The following is a 14923-nucleotide window of genomic DNA, read 5'->3' as shown; positions in this document are numbered from 1 at the left end:
GCCCATTACCTTGACTTTTTCTTTTTTTTTATTTTCAACTCCTTTATGGGAAAGTTGTGTCAAATACATATTCTCCTCCTTAATCTAAAGGGAACACTGGAGCCCACATTTGTTTTTCCATGTAATTTCCTTATCTGTCTCCTGTGAGTGTAGTGTTTGCTCTATATTACCTAGAGAAGTTATGCCAGAGTAACAGCGTGTTCGTCTGAGGCCGAGTTTCTTGTCCTAGATGTACAAGGTGCAATTCTTAAATCGAGCAATCTTCCGCATTTTAGACCTTAAATAAAACTGAATTTATTCTGTCTTCTCACTAGAAGCGGACATCCAGCCTACTGTTTGTTAGCAAGTGACTCAGAACATGGGGCAGCAGGAGAAAAGCTGCAGCAGCATTTGGCCCGTACTTGGGAGCAGACTGGTGAGACTTTGGAGAGATGTCAGCTGCAGCGGTGGCAGATCACAGACTGCGACAGTCCTCCTGTGCTCACATACTCAAGTACTCAGTGTGCGTTGTCAACCTATGAACTGCTCAGAAGTGAGAAGGGACTCGTACACAGAGGCTGAGGGATTCTGACACATGGAGGAGAAACGTGCGTTCAAGAATGAGGTCAGGTGCTGAAAGTTGTGTCTGTTTGGACTTTGGTTCTCTGTCAAAATCCACAGTCCTGTAAGGCTCCAGAGGAATGGAGTGCAACGCAAGCGGAAGGTAAATAGCACTTTCTGAGCTTGGTTGTTGTGGTTTGTCATTTTTTCCCTTCCCAAGTTGTACTGGTGCATCTTGCCTGGATGCAATGTCTTATCGGTACTAACACTGGGACAGCTGTAATATTTCCGTATTAGTGATGACTATTCATACAACCTACCCATGAGAGTAGTGGGAAGTGGACGGGAAGGCTGTGGATATTATATAAGGAGTTTATCTAATTACAAAGCAGGAGGGGACATCTGGAGGGGAGAATCGGCAATTGTTGTAAAAACGGGCTGCTTCATTTAAGCACAATGAAGAAAGAATTGAGTCATCGCTGAACACGTTACCACTGCTAACTTTCTGGAGCAGAAAACATGACTTAGAAAATGAGAACTTCAAGAAGGCAGATTGGGTGATGCTAAGAGGAAAAGTTGAATTGTAATCAGAATGGTGAAGTTGGTATGATTTATGGCTTGTGATTATTAACCTATTTAAAAAATAAACAGCTGAGTTTTAATAATGAAAAAAAAAGCTAAGTTACAGAACAAGGCTTTTTAAAAGAAACACAGCTGGGACAATGGCAAACAAAATCTTATTTTAGGTTATAATAATTAATGTAGCCATCCCAGATTTAAAAACAGAAAGAATGGATTCCAAAGGAAGAGAAAGCAGCTACAGAAAATGCAGAATTTGAGTATTAAATGCTTAATAAGTAATCCAGAAGAGGCTTCTTGTGTTTCTAAGATTATTTTATTCTTCAAAGACTGTATGCTTTCTACTGGTTATTGAATGAATTAAGGGACAAATTAAAAATCAACATAGCAGTAAACATGGAGGTCAAACTGCGTTGAGAAGGAATACTCAGTAGTGTAATAATATGCAGAGCTGAAGATAAACATTAGGTTTTCAAGTAAGAGGCCTGGTAATCAGTTCAATCAAGGGCACCACACAGTAAATATCTTATTTGCTGCTTTAGTACCTTGAACTGTTTTTAGCTTACTCTATCCTTGGAGGAATTCCTGAGTTTTTTCTTGCATGCTCTAAAGTAAAACTGCCCTTTCATGACAACTGAAATGGAAACCAATTATCTAGCAATTCCAAGAAAACAAAAGGTACAGAGATATTAAGATGCCTATCTTAAGCTTCTCAAACACACAAGACTTGAAATGTAATCCTTTTTGGCATGATGCAAGACCCTCCTTTCTAGTTAGATAGCAAAACCCACCACACTTGTAACTCCCACGCTGATCCAGTTGATAATCAAATATCTTAGCTCCTTCAAATACCCTACATAAATATTATTTGGCAGCGGTAGAGGTAGTCAGTTATCCCTGAAAAACTACCTGATCATGTCCTTAGATAACTACAAACCTGCTTGAGCAGTATAAATCCAGTTTATAGTAGTTGTGAGTAGTACGTGGGCATTGGCTTACAATAACAAAAGTCAAATGTTAACGGAGTGCCAGAGCAGTGATCTCCGACACTTTAAGTTCAATGAATACTAGAAGATTCGTTGTACCCTTTTGCATCCCTAACCAGTAACTGAGGATGCTGGGGGAGTAGAAAGGAAATGGCTTGTGAGCTCTCCGTGCCGCAGTCTGCTCTTTGGCCATTGTTGAAGACAGACTGCTGGGCTAGATGGACCATTCGGTCTGACCGTCGGGCACTTGCATTCTTCACTCCTGCCTTCCAGCAGAAGATAACAATCAAGCCCTTGGACTATTGGTTTCCAGCATGACAAGAACGGTACTTACTGCAATGATATCCAGCCAGCTGAGAAAGTCAATTTAATAAGTCATTACTCACTGAACTCGCACAGGCTGTGGGATTAGTAGGAAAGAAACAGATTGAAATGCATTTGTTCAGGTTCAACTTCTGTTTCTGTGCTCGCAGCTTGGAAGGACTGTTCTCAGACTGCTGGAGTAGTACTTAAGTCATCTACTTTTTTGGACTGGTGGAACATAGGAAGTCAGAAAGAATTACTTTAATCTTGCCACTGATTTTTCTCCTGTGCACTCAACGAAATACAGGCTTACTAAGGAAGTTAGGGAATGTACAGCGTTTGATAGCACTATTTACAGAGAGCAGCTCATGTCTACAAAGTCGAGATTTTTCTGATAAACATATCTGCAAATTTTGCCTAATCTAAGTTATTATCAATTTAGTAAAGGCATAAGCCATTGTAGACATCTCAGGCATTCCAGTTTAGTAAAGATGCAACTCTTTGCAGAAGTCATCTTTCCACCTACCTTCTCTGTGGTGTTTTTTAACTACATAAAAGAGTTCGTATATTATCTCTACCCCTTATCACTTAAAAATCAGTTAACGATTAGAATGTTCAATACAGGCATAGTTTTGTTCTATTATCTTATTGCTTAGAAGCTCTGTGGGACTAACTGCAGAAGTATAAGCAATATAAATCAGTATTTAAATTATATATTACATGTTTATTATGGGTGCAAATTTTTTTAAAATTTACATTTTATGAAAAATCAGAAGTATTTACAATTTTTGTAAGATAAACTTGTATGCTCTAATTTACAGTCTGACGGAGTAACAATTCATAAAAATTCAGATCCTTTAGAGTTGTGTTTACAAATTAATTTTCTTAGGAGGCAGCTACAACGGATATTGCTGTATACACAAGCAAGAACCAGCTTGCTACATATGTTTTTTTTTTAAAAATCAGATAGCTACATGTACTTTTTACATGGTTTTTGAATTTCTTTACAAAAAGTCTATATAAACTTGTATGGCTTCAAAATTGTAACCTGCACCCAATGCAAATGTATGTATACATATGTATACCTGAACGAAGGCTAGTTTAAAAGTGCTGAAACATAACTACTTCATTTAACTTAGAAATGAAAGTAATACTTGATCAAAAATAGCAATACAGTTTTGGGTTTTCATTAATAAAATATTGTCATGTTAAACACAGTTTGATTGCAAAGCAGATTACAATTAAGATTCCAGTAAAAAGACTGTACCATTTTATGAGTCGGAAATTTACCATTCAATAAGATTAGCAAATTAAGAGCCAAATGTAGTCTTCCAGTCAAATCTACAGTACAGTATGTGCTTAGTGCTCACAATGGAACTCTTGTCTGCAAGTGTGTGGTATACATTAGAATTTATGTAGCCTCTACAAAGCTTAAATTTCTTGTAAAGCTTCAGCAGTCAATTCATTACTGGTTTTGCATGAATTAGTTCAAGCATGTTTTATTGTTTTAATAGAGAATTTGAAAGAGATATTAGTAGTCAAAATGGTCATATGAAGTTCCCACGTGCAGGCTATTGAATTATTTTGCCCCAATACTTTTGATTTTGGCATTGAAAAAACACTTGATAATACAAATACATAGAATATTTTCTAAATTAGTGATTTGCTTTTGAAGAACATTACTATTGTGTCACTTCCCTGTGCTTAGGCTGTGGCAAGCAGATTAGATGACAATACAAATATTAAAATTGGTGGTTATAGAAAAAAATTAATAGAAATGGCAGTACATATCCTGCTGCCATAAAATACCCTTCTAAAATGCTATTCCTCCCAAAGTACTATGTTTACATTCACATCACACAACCCCAAAAGCACTCAAAGTCTGAAGACTTGCAGTCAAAGTGAAGGGAAATGCTGTTTGCTTTTAAAAGTTTACTTTACCATCTTCGGTGGTTTTTCAGGATTCTCATCTTTGGTGACATTAAAGTTACTATCTCAAAAGTCCTGCATGATGCATCTCCCTTTACTACAGCCTCATTTATTGCAATTACCCCATAAGGAAGTAATCCAGTATTTTAAACCTCTTTTAAAACAATATCCAGTTTTTGCAAATCTGCCTTCTAAATAAATCCCAGTCAAAGGAATTTTTATAAAAGTTGTGTGTATGATACAAACACCGTGCTTTCTTGATGAAGAGTCAAACTTTGAAAAAGGAAGTGAGGCACGTGAATAATAAATTGGATAGGCACAGGCTTTTTTTAAAGGCACAAATGTTATGCAATTCATATAAAAATAAATTAAATCTACAGCATTAATTCAAACAATCACAACGCCCATAAAATTTACTAACTGCAGAAGTAAATCTCTGCTGTCTTTTTCAATTTTGTAACACATTGCACTTAGGAAAAAACGCCTATGTAAAACAACTTACATGTTAATAATATATGATACACGGGCATCAAGTTACATTGCTTTTATACATCTCTAACTCAGCTGGTTTTGTGGCATGAGTGGATAGAACTACGTGAGACTTTGCCTCTGCTTTCTTTAAAAACTGGCAATTAAAGAATCTGAAAAATGAATATTACTTATGGAAAGCTCAAATATTCCTTACTCGCTCTCCTACATTTTTAGGTTTAATGTTTACAGTATAACATACAATTTCATACTTTCATTGCAACTATGGATTACTATTTTGACTTCTATATAAATTCACTAAAATTTCAACAAATTTTCCCAAATATTGCAGTTGATCATTTACAGACAGTGTTGAAGTTAACTTCAGTGCTATTATAAAGTGATAAAAAGTTTGCAAAATGACTTAAAAAAGTGCATTTTCTGTTCTGTAGTTCAGCTTCAAAGTAGGTCAAGATTTTGAAAAAATTAATGCATGTTAAAATAGTGTTTGAAAAGTAGAGAGGGCAGAGTGAACTTCTTGCACTCCTTTGATCCAATGACTTTCACAGGTACATCAGCAGTCTGCCATATACCGTCCTGAAAAATAAAGGTAGGTTTTTTGCAGTCAGTAGATAAAACAGGTTTTGTCAGTTTGAGTAACTATGGAAAAACAAAAAACCTGTGAAACAGTTTTCAGCCATGTTTTAATGAAAAGTAATTATTTATGCATCACTTATTTAACAGTTTCCTGTTTTATAATTTAACACTATAGAATATATAATATTAATTTGAATATGTAAGTATGTCAGTGCCTTACCAGTGGCAAATCTCTTCTTAAGGAGGGAAAGCCGATAGCCAGTGCCTACGAGCTCCACATCTACTCCTGAAAGGGTACTTCCTTCACTAATGAATTGCACTGCGAGTGTTGCTGGTTTACTGGGTCCTTCTGAAAGTTCAAATTTTGCCCTGAGGGATCCAGAACCTATAAAAATAACAAAACTGAAAAGCTGGTTGTTTTGCAAGAACAAGATGATCTCCCAAAATTTTTAGTAGTAAGAAGTGAAACTAGCATGGTGACCTTTGAGATCTACTCCTAGCAGCAGTCCTACATCAATTTTCAAAAGAGATGACAGTACAAGTCTCTCTTGTCTTAAACGGAGTACTGGAAAATGACTAGTGAATGATTTGAAGAGAAATGATACACATTTCTGCAAGATTATACAGAATGTGTGTATCAGACAGCCTGGTAATCTCTTATTACTTGAAATATCTGATTGGTCCCTATAATCATAATTTATGCTTGCTGGTCTGTAAGTACTTAATACCACCTATCTCGTATGTAGCACTTTTCATTAGCAGATTTGAAAGTACATCAGAATATTTAAATGTTGTCAGGATCTGTCTGGGTGAATGTATATGAATAAAACCATTGGAAGAAATGTAGCTATACAGTAATGTACCCAGAGGAAAGAAATTCTTATTTTTCTAATAAAGACGAGGTCTGATTAAATACTTTTCCCCACAAATTTCAGTTGGTTTTTCAGAGACAGTGGTGAAGTGCCATCACTTTGATGCTATTATAAAGCAGTAATAGTTCAAAATTACTTTAAGTACATTTCTGTAGTCAATGCAAAGCATTTAAAAAACCCCACCACATTGTTACTAGTCTCTTTTTCTAGTTCTTAAACAAGTCTTTTCTTGTTCTTGCAAAATATGCTGGGAAAAATGAGATTTAAATAATTAATAGTGGAATAATGAAAGTCAAGTATTTTTACTTCTTTAAACCAACTTGCTATTCTTAGTCAATGGGAACTGCTAAATGGCAAGGAGAGTTAGTAACTGATATGTTACTGGGGTAAAAGCGGGAATTAATGAATGAAATTGTTTCAGGCAATGGCTCGTTCTTGATAAATTTGACTTAAGATCCATTTCAATTCTTCAGTGTGTCTGTCATAGTTTGGGTAAATTGGAACTTCTTTCCACGGTAAGTATGGAAACTCATATATTCAAGTGCTTTGAAAGTTTGTTCTGTGTTTTATCTCTGTCTGCAATTGACAGCTCACACAATGTGTTGGACCATTAAAAAAACCCATTTTACCATCCTGTACACCAGAATAAAAAAAGACTTGAAGACATTTGTCCTAATACTAACAGTGTTTGTGCAATTTCTCCCTTTGTTTCTGTAAGTGTAAGACCAGCATAGTATTATTTCCTCTTAAACACTGAATTGTGAGTACTATGTGTTTATACTCAAAGAGAAGGGGAAGAAAGATGGTGGGAAGAGAAGGGAATACAGCAGCAGCGGGATATGTGCAAGTCTACTGACCACACACAAGATGTAATCTGCATCACTGGCAGCCCATTTTATGCTGCTCTGCAGGGGTACAGTAGCTCTTTATCTGGCTGCATTTGTGCTTTAGTATGATTTTTGCCTTTTAAAAGAAGCTCCACAGTTTGGAAAAGGCAAAAAAAAAGGAGAGAGGGCTATCCCTACGTAATCAATCATAATGGAAGACAGATGGCAAAGAACTGTGAGGTCAGTGAATGACAAAGTACACCACACTACAGCAACAACCTCTGTCAGACAGAACTCTGGTTTTGTTTGAATGACCACAATTTTGCAGCCTTTGCAGGAATAGAACAGGTCTTCCCTTTCCAGGCATGTGGTTTCTATATGAAACCAGTCGTATTTACAAGCAAATCTGTGCTTTCATAATGCCCTTCACTGAAGTCTTAACAGGGCTAAAGGCGTTTCCACGGTAAGTATGGAAACTCATATATTCAAGTGCTTTGAAAGTTTGTTCTGTGTTTTATCTCTGTCTGCAATTGACAGCTCACACAATGTGTTGGACCATTAAAAAAACCCATTTTACCATCCTGTACACCAGAATAAAAAAAGACTTGAAGACATTTGTCCTAATATTAACAGTGTTTGTGCAATTTCTCCCTTTGTTTCTGTAAGTGTAAGACCAGCATAGTATTATTTCCTCTTAAACACTGAATTGTGAGTACTATGTGTTTATACTCAAAGAGAAGGGGAAGAAAGATGGTGGGAAGAGAAGGGAATACAGCAGCAGCGGGATATGTGCAAGTCTACTGACCACACACAAGATGTAATCTGCATCACTGGCAGCCCATTTTATGCTGCTCTGCAGGGGTACAGTAGCTCTTTATCTGGCTGCATTTGTGCTTTAGTATGATTTTTGCCTTTTAAAAGAAGCTCCACAGTTTGGAAAAGGCAAAAAAAAAGGAGAGAGGGCTATCCCTACGTAATCATAATGGAAGACAGATGGCAAAGAACTGTGAGGTCAGTGAATGACAAAGTACACCACACTACAGCAACAACCTCTGTCAGACAGAACTCTGGTTTTGTTTGAATGACCACAATTTTGCAGCCTTTGCAGGAATAGAACAGGTCTTCCCTTTCCAGGCATGTGGTTTCTATATGAAACCAGTCGTATTTACAAGCAAATCTGTGCTTTCATAATGCCCTTCACTAAAGTCTTAACAGGGCTAAAGGCGTTGCCTTTATGCCACGAGTTCATTTCTCCACAGAGGCTTTGAGGATGAGATGCGTCTCTTTGGCTCCTGTTTTCCTGCTTCAGAAAAACATTGCACCTGCAGAGGCTGCAAGGGCTGACATCAACTGGAAAAAGCAGCTGGGCAGAGGACAACTATTGGTACCTTATATAAATTACCACTCTGAGCAGATGTGCATAAATTCATTTTTTCCCTGGAGTTGTATATGGTCAAACAAAGACCCTCAAAATGTTGGTCATCTATTGTTGAGTCTATCTCAGCACAGGACTTTTGGATCTTCATTTTTTTTTCTTCCCCCCAATTCTTCCACTTACCTTTTTCTCCTTTATTTCAATTGTCAGTGCGTGGAAAGACACAGATATTAAACATATTTTCCTTTGAATAACTGCTCATTTCCAAATAGCATTGATGTAATAATTTCCTACCCAGTCTAAACTCTATTTTAGAGCTACTAACTGCTTTCAGGGGGCTTCACTGTTTTTCCTTTTATCGCTAACTAATAAATTTATATTTTGTCATCTCACTGTTAATGGGATCAGGAGGAAGTTAATTGAGAAGAAGGTGAACTCGTAAACAGGATACAGCACGAGAAGATGTGTAAACAGGCATGAGGGAGTAGAGGCTAAAATTATTACCTTTTTACTGTTATAATTTTCTGTACAACAAAACAAAAGAGTGCAACTTGCCTCCATTCTCAGACTTCTCCGAAATGCTAGATATTTTCCAATATGCTTTCATCTGGTCTGCATTCCTGTAAGAGAATGGTAGGTTAGTTATAAGTACCATTTTTTGCGTATTATTTCCTTAGATTTACACCAGTATGTTACAGACATCTCTAAATGGAGATTTATAAAAACACTCGATCATTTTAAGGTAAGTTTGTGGAAAACTATACAAAGCAAACAGGAAAAGAGAAGGGTGTGTCTGCATTGCCCCAGAGCAGCAGAGCTCAGAAGTACGCACACAATCTTTTTATACAGGTAACACTGTCCTATGCCCCGGCTATGCCTCCACAACTCGAAACCCTTTGTGGTCTCAAAGGGTAAGGACAGGCCAAACACCCTGGAAGCAGTTTGAAAGCTACGTCTTTATGCTTCATGATGATGGTATGAGGAGGAGCAATGTTGATTGTTCTCCCCTATGTGAGACTCCCGGGAGCATGAATTTTATTCCATTTCCATTCTAGTAAAACTAGCTGGTGTTAAGTGACAGGGGCATAAGCTAACTTCTGAGGCTGTAAAGAGGCAGAAAAGGGCACCAAGCACCCTGTCTCTAAGCTGACAGGGCATTTTAACTCCTAGAGCACCTTGCAGCAGTTCCACCACAGGAAAGTCAACAACTTAAAGCTGTAAGCAGCATGAAGTGCTGAGAGGTTTGAAATTGCTTTTGGCATTGGTGTAGCAGGAGTGAAATGCTTACACATGTAGCACAGATAGTAGCGGTTACTTGCAGGAGGTCAAGTTATAAAACATTTATTTTTAAAAAAACAAAAATCCACCACCCAATCCACTAGACCAAGCAGGTAGCACAACACAAATACCAGAGCTGCCTGGGACATGACTGGTTTTCTTTTGGTTTTTTTTTCAGCTTTCCAGGCTCAAAATTCTGGCCTTGGGTAGTTGCCTGGGTGAAAGAGAGAGAATCTGGGCTCATCTGCCTTAATCTGATGAATCTGTAATGCAACTGTCACTAAGATTTGAGTCTTCCTAGCTAACACTAGGTGTTCGGGGTGGGTGTTCCTGCTCTCAGGCTTCATTACATAGGGGTTTGTGGAAGAAGCCTGGGCCCGGAGACTGGCTTCACCGGACGTTCTAGTCATGTTGTTCAGGCATAATACTGAACATGCCCTTGCTCAGAATAAGTTTAAGGTGACTTGGTTAAAAGTATTGTTCCCTTGAAATACCAGGTCAAGAAAGATTCAGACTTGCCAGGATTTTTTCTACTCAAAATGATACTGTATTACTACTTTGTCCAATTAACACGTTTAAATGTATTGCCTCCAGAAACATCAGAACCTATGTGATAAATGCATCAGGTTTATTTATCTTCTGAACCTTGCTTTATAAGTTAAACTGATCTATAAGTAACAAGGTTAACAAAGTCTGACTTCCTTCAACTTGGTATTCTTTGCCCTCTTCACATTAAAAAGACTCTCTTGGAAATAAACAGTCCAGGAATTACATTACAGCTGGGCAAGTACCTCTGTGCTGCCCAGCACATAGTTGGTTGTGGTGGTTGAATTCTGCTCACCTTTTGCTCCAGCGATGTACTGCTCTGCCTAGTCCCACTACCCTCTGCTTGTTTTCACAAACTTGTAGAAACATAATTACCTAAGATCTGTGTCTCACTTTCAAGTGCTACTGTAAATGCAGGCTTAGAAGGTGGTGGCAGGTAGCTGTTAGTCAGATAATAATCTGCTTGATGCTTGAAGTGAGAAACAATGCTTCCTGGCTTATGAAGAGCTCCTCAGTTACTGAGGTTTGTTTTAAAACCATTTCAATTAGAAGCTAATTTTTAAGCTAGAACAATCAAAAAGTTTTTTTAAGAACTGCATTTCTTCTACTCTCTATATAATCCATATATATGGATATATTTATACACACACAAAATGTTTTTTAACCATTAAGATATTTCGTTTTCAAATTACTGTATCAAAAATGTCTAGCCTGCCTATTGGCCAAAAGAAAGCAAACATTGGATATTTCATAAAGGCTTGTATTATCACACAGTTGGAGCGGGTGCATATTGTCTCATTTTAGTTTATGTGGATTAGCTGCACATGATCTGTTTCAGACCAGAAAATGTCCTAAACTTCTGATACTATGCATTTTATCAAGATAAAAAAAAATAGCTGTTTCTTTCAGTGAAATTTTTCAGACTGTCTATGACACTAATGAATACACTGACATGAATCTGAAATAATAAAAAGAAAAGCATTAATATTACCATTTTGCAGGTGGAAGCGACTGCATGTTTGTTACTCCTCCATCTACTGGTACCACAACCTGGACATTAGACAGCATACTAGGCACATTCATAGACTCTGGATTGTACTTATAGTCCACTCTCACATCAGTAGTGCTAGCATTACATTTCCAGTAAGTTGCAAGATTCAAGGGAGTGGACTGGATGCCATTTGAAGATACCTGTAAATGAATAAATCATTGAAAGTGGCTTAATCAAAATATTCCCCTTTGGGGCAGAATTAGGGAATGATGGTAATGAATATAAATTCTGACAAAAGATCAAGAGAACAATTGAACTCTGAGTCCTTAATTGCAGAATTCTGAAGACTGTTGCAGCCTAAAGCAATTTCCGTTCTTTTAATTTTAAATTAAAATAACTAAAGAAAAGCTTTAAACTCTCTCTGGCCTACGAGGCTTCTTCCTGTTCTGGCTTTCATAAGTCAAAATAGTTTTGCTTTAGTCTTGTGTTCTGCCTCACACAAGAAGCATGCTTGTGGCAAAATGACTTCATCCTCAGTGATGAAGTGAATACCTGTCATTATGGGACAGGCAGCCAGAAAAACAGTTCTTACATATTCAAAGCATTATTTTCCTGCTGCAGGAGGGCTGGATGCTGCTGTTTCTATAGCTGAGCTTGTGCTGCTGCCCTGCTGCATCTCTACCACCTTCCTAGTCTACTTGAGGAACCTTCTATGTCCTGGCATCCCCTCTTGCCTTTCCCTGGCAGCCCAGAACGTTTTCTATCTGCCAGGGCTTCCGCATGCCTATGCCTCATTTTTCCCCAACAGTAAAGATCTTAAATAGATTATCATTCTTCCACAGTACTCATTTCTGCAATCCAAAGAGATGTTTTGTTCCTTCCATCTTTCTCAGGAATTCTGTGTACCTAACATGCTTTTTACAGATTCAGCATGCCAAGATTTTAAACTATATTGGGAGGATGTGGAAACTACAATGGTATTAATAGCTGGACTGACAGGTTGTTTTGTTTTTTTGATGTAGACAGTTGTCTCAGATGTTCAACCATTTCAATGCAGGCCTAGCAAATCCCTGTTCTCCCTTTGAGGTGAGTCTGTCTGTCTTGAATTTTCATGAAGATTTTTTTATTGACAGCCAGAACATCTTCCACAGATTCACAGAATAGTTGAGTTGGAAGGGACCTCTGGAGATCATCTGGTCCAACTCCTCTGCTCAAGCAGGGCCACCTACAGCCAGCTGCCCAGGACCACCTCCAGATGGCTTTTGAATATCTCCAAGGATGGAGACTCCACAACCTCTCTGGGCAACCTGTTCCACTGCTCAGCCACCCTCTCAGGAAAACAGTGTTTCCTGATGTTGAGAGGGAACCTCCTGTGTTTCAGTTTGTGCCCATTGCCTCTGGTCCTGTCACTGGGCACCACTGGAAACAGCCTGGCTCTGTCTTCTTTGCACCCTCCCTTCAGGTCTTTGTATACATTGGTAAGGTCTCCCCCCATCCACCAGGCCAGTCATTTCATCACAGAAGTTTATCAGGTTGGTCAAGCATGACTTTCCATTGGTAAATCCATGCTGACTACTCCTCATGACCTTCTTGTCCTCTGTGTGCCTGTAAATGGTTTCCAGGATGAGACGTTCCATTATATTGTGAGATGTGAGAACTTCATACGTTCTCATATATTACAATTCATCAGCTACAGCATCCCAAACTTATGCAATTACAAAATCAAAGACAGTAGAACTACAAACTCAAACAAACCCCCACCAAAACCCCTAAATTCAAGGAAAATTTGGCTTTGCTATCAAATACCTAAAGAAGCAGTGTTTGAAGCTTGCACACACGAATTAGAGTGAAGTGTGAGCAAGCTGAAACAGGTCATGAATCCAAGGGAATGACATGAAGCATAGTAGGCGCGCACTAAGCCTGGGCAGAGCCTATGCATTGTGAACAGTGACATATCCAGAATTGGTCTAGATGAGGGATGACAGTTCATCTGCATGCTAGCAGGCAAAGAACAATTCTTTTAATTTCTGTGTAGATATCAAATCTGCCAGAGTCACTTAAAAAATTCCAAAAGGAAAAATAAGTGTTTACCTGATACTTTAAAACATCCACATTGTAATAGGATGCAGATGGATTCTGCTCTGATAATTTCTTGAGGTAGACAGTTATAGCTTGCATGTTCATCCAAAAATCCTTAGTACTGGAGTCACTTTGTGACTGATCACTAGAAAGAAAAAGAAAGGTAGGAGTCAGAAGGCAACACTGAGTTTTATTATTTTGGATGTCTAAAAATAAAGATTAGATCTTTCCCCTTCTTCACTATTTCAAGCAAGAATTTGTTCTAATGCTTTATAACACATAATTGTACCTTCCTAAATATTAAGACAAACAACTGCTCGTTGCATCTGGCAAAAAATCTCCTTTTAGGTTGTGGAGCAGTGAGTTTCCTCCACTGATGATCTGCATCACAAGATGGGAGTTAATGCTGAATTTGGATTTTACATTTAATAAATGTAAAATTTTTGCACAATTTTAATGCAATTAGGTGCTGTGAGGATGTGTGGGAGGTGGGGATGAAAGTGGCATTTGAAAAGGAATGTTATCCAATTTGGAATAAATCCTAAAATCATAATTAGCTTTGGTTATGACGCAGCTTTACTAATGCACTGAATTAAGATTGGTGCTGTATGTGTTACTGTATTTTCATGTATTTATAGTGTAAGCTTTCAACATGTTTTCAATTAAAAGTGCTTTTCAAATTATTACAAATAATTTTCTCAGATACTTATAGTTGCAATTCAGTCTTAGTAACAGTTTATTATATCACTTCTATATGTAGGTAAGAGCACACATGACTGCAGAAGCAAAATTCTGTTTGGGAGCTACTAGAGAATGGTGTTCTGCAGATCAAGGATATTTTCAGCTCTGGTTGCATCAGGTTTATTTTGAATAAGGATGAAGCTTTTAAGAAAAGTGATTCAAAACCAAAATTCAAATCACTTAATGTCTGTGGATACAGTGAGGAACTGCATCCATCCCTAAGGAGGAATACAGAGTGTGCCCGCAGAGTGAAAGCTGACAATGAGCACCTGGAACACAGTAAATATGACCACAGTGGGTTGAATGTCCTAGAACAGTGACTTGCGTACCAGTAGTCTGTCCAATTTACTTAGAATTTGGTTCTCAATACACCGTTGTGAGTCATGAAATTTCCATTTTCAGTAAAACATATAGATAAACACTTACTTATCACCACAGAGGCCTTCCGCAATTTAAACAAATGAAACAAGTAATAAAATCTTTCTGCTGCTCCACAACCAAGTGCAATTCAAATCAGAAATTCTGACATCACCACAAATATCTCTCATTAAAAACTTTAATCTCTATAAATACCAAGCAAATGATACCCTTTGCAGTATATGATGAAAAGTCAAATTATTACCATACAGGTTTAACTTCGTAAATATCCATTACATGCATCCTTTCTAATTAGAGGTGAAGTGTTACAGCACTCCGATGAGAATACTTGACACTTTCACTTTTTTGCAAAATATACTTTTTCAGTATAATTCATGCTGTCAGACACAGCTCTGCTAGCATTTCAGTTATAAACTGTCATGTCAAAAAATGAT

At 37.7% G+C, this 14923-nt stretch overlaps 1 protein-coding gene across 2 annotated transcripts in view; it reads right to left on the bottom strand.

Annotated features, from left to right (window-relative positions):
- Window positions 1-3137: 3137 nt before the first annotated feature.
- The window catches only part of FCHO2 (FCH domain only 2), an 86295-nt gene continuing 74509 nt past the window's right edge, over window positions 3138-14923 (bottom strand). For both annotated transcript variants that reach the window (XM_009327230.1, XM_009327231.1), the window contains exons 21-25: window positions 13383-13515; window positions 11292-11491; window positions 9032-9096; window positions 5623-5787; window positions 3138-5402 (exon numbers count right to left, since the gene is read on the bottom strand). In XM_009327230.1, coding sequence (XP_009325505.1) covers window positions 5380-5402; window positions 5623-5787; window positions 9032-9096; window positions 11292-11491; window positions 13383-13515 — 586 coding nt within the window. In that variant the 3' untranslated portion in view covers window positions 3138-5379. The remainder of the gene's footprint in view (window positions 5403-5622; window positions 5788-9031; window positions 9097-11291; window positions 11492-13382; window positions 13516-14923) is intronic.

The sequence above is a fragment of the Pygoscelis adeliae genome, unplaced genomic scaffold (assembly GCF_000699105.1).
Source record: "Pygoscelis adeliae isolate BGI_AS28 unplaced genomic scaffold, ASM69910v1 Scaffold26, whole genome shotgun sequence".
NCBI lineage: Eukaryota > Metazoa > Chordata > Aves > Sphenisciformes > Spheniscidae > Pygoscelis > Pygoscelis adeliae.
The sequence above is the reverse complement of the archived record's forward strand: the minus strand, read 5'-3'. Positions and strand labels throughout refer to the sequence as shown.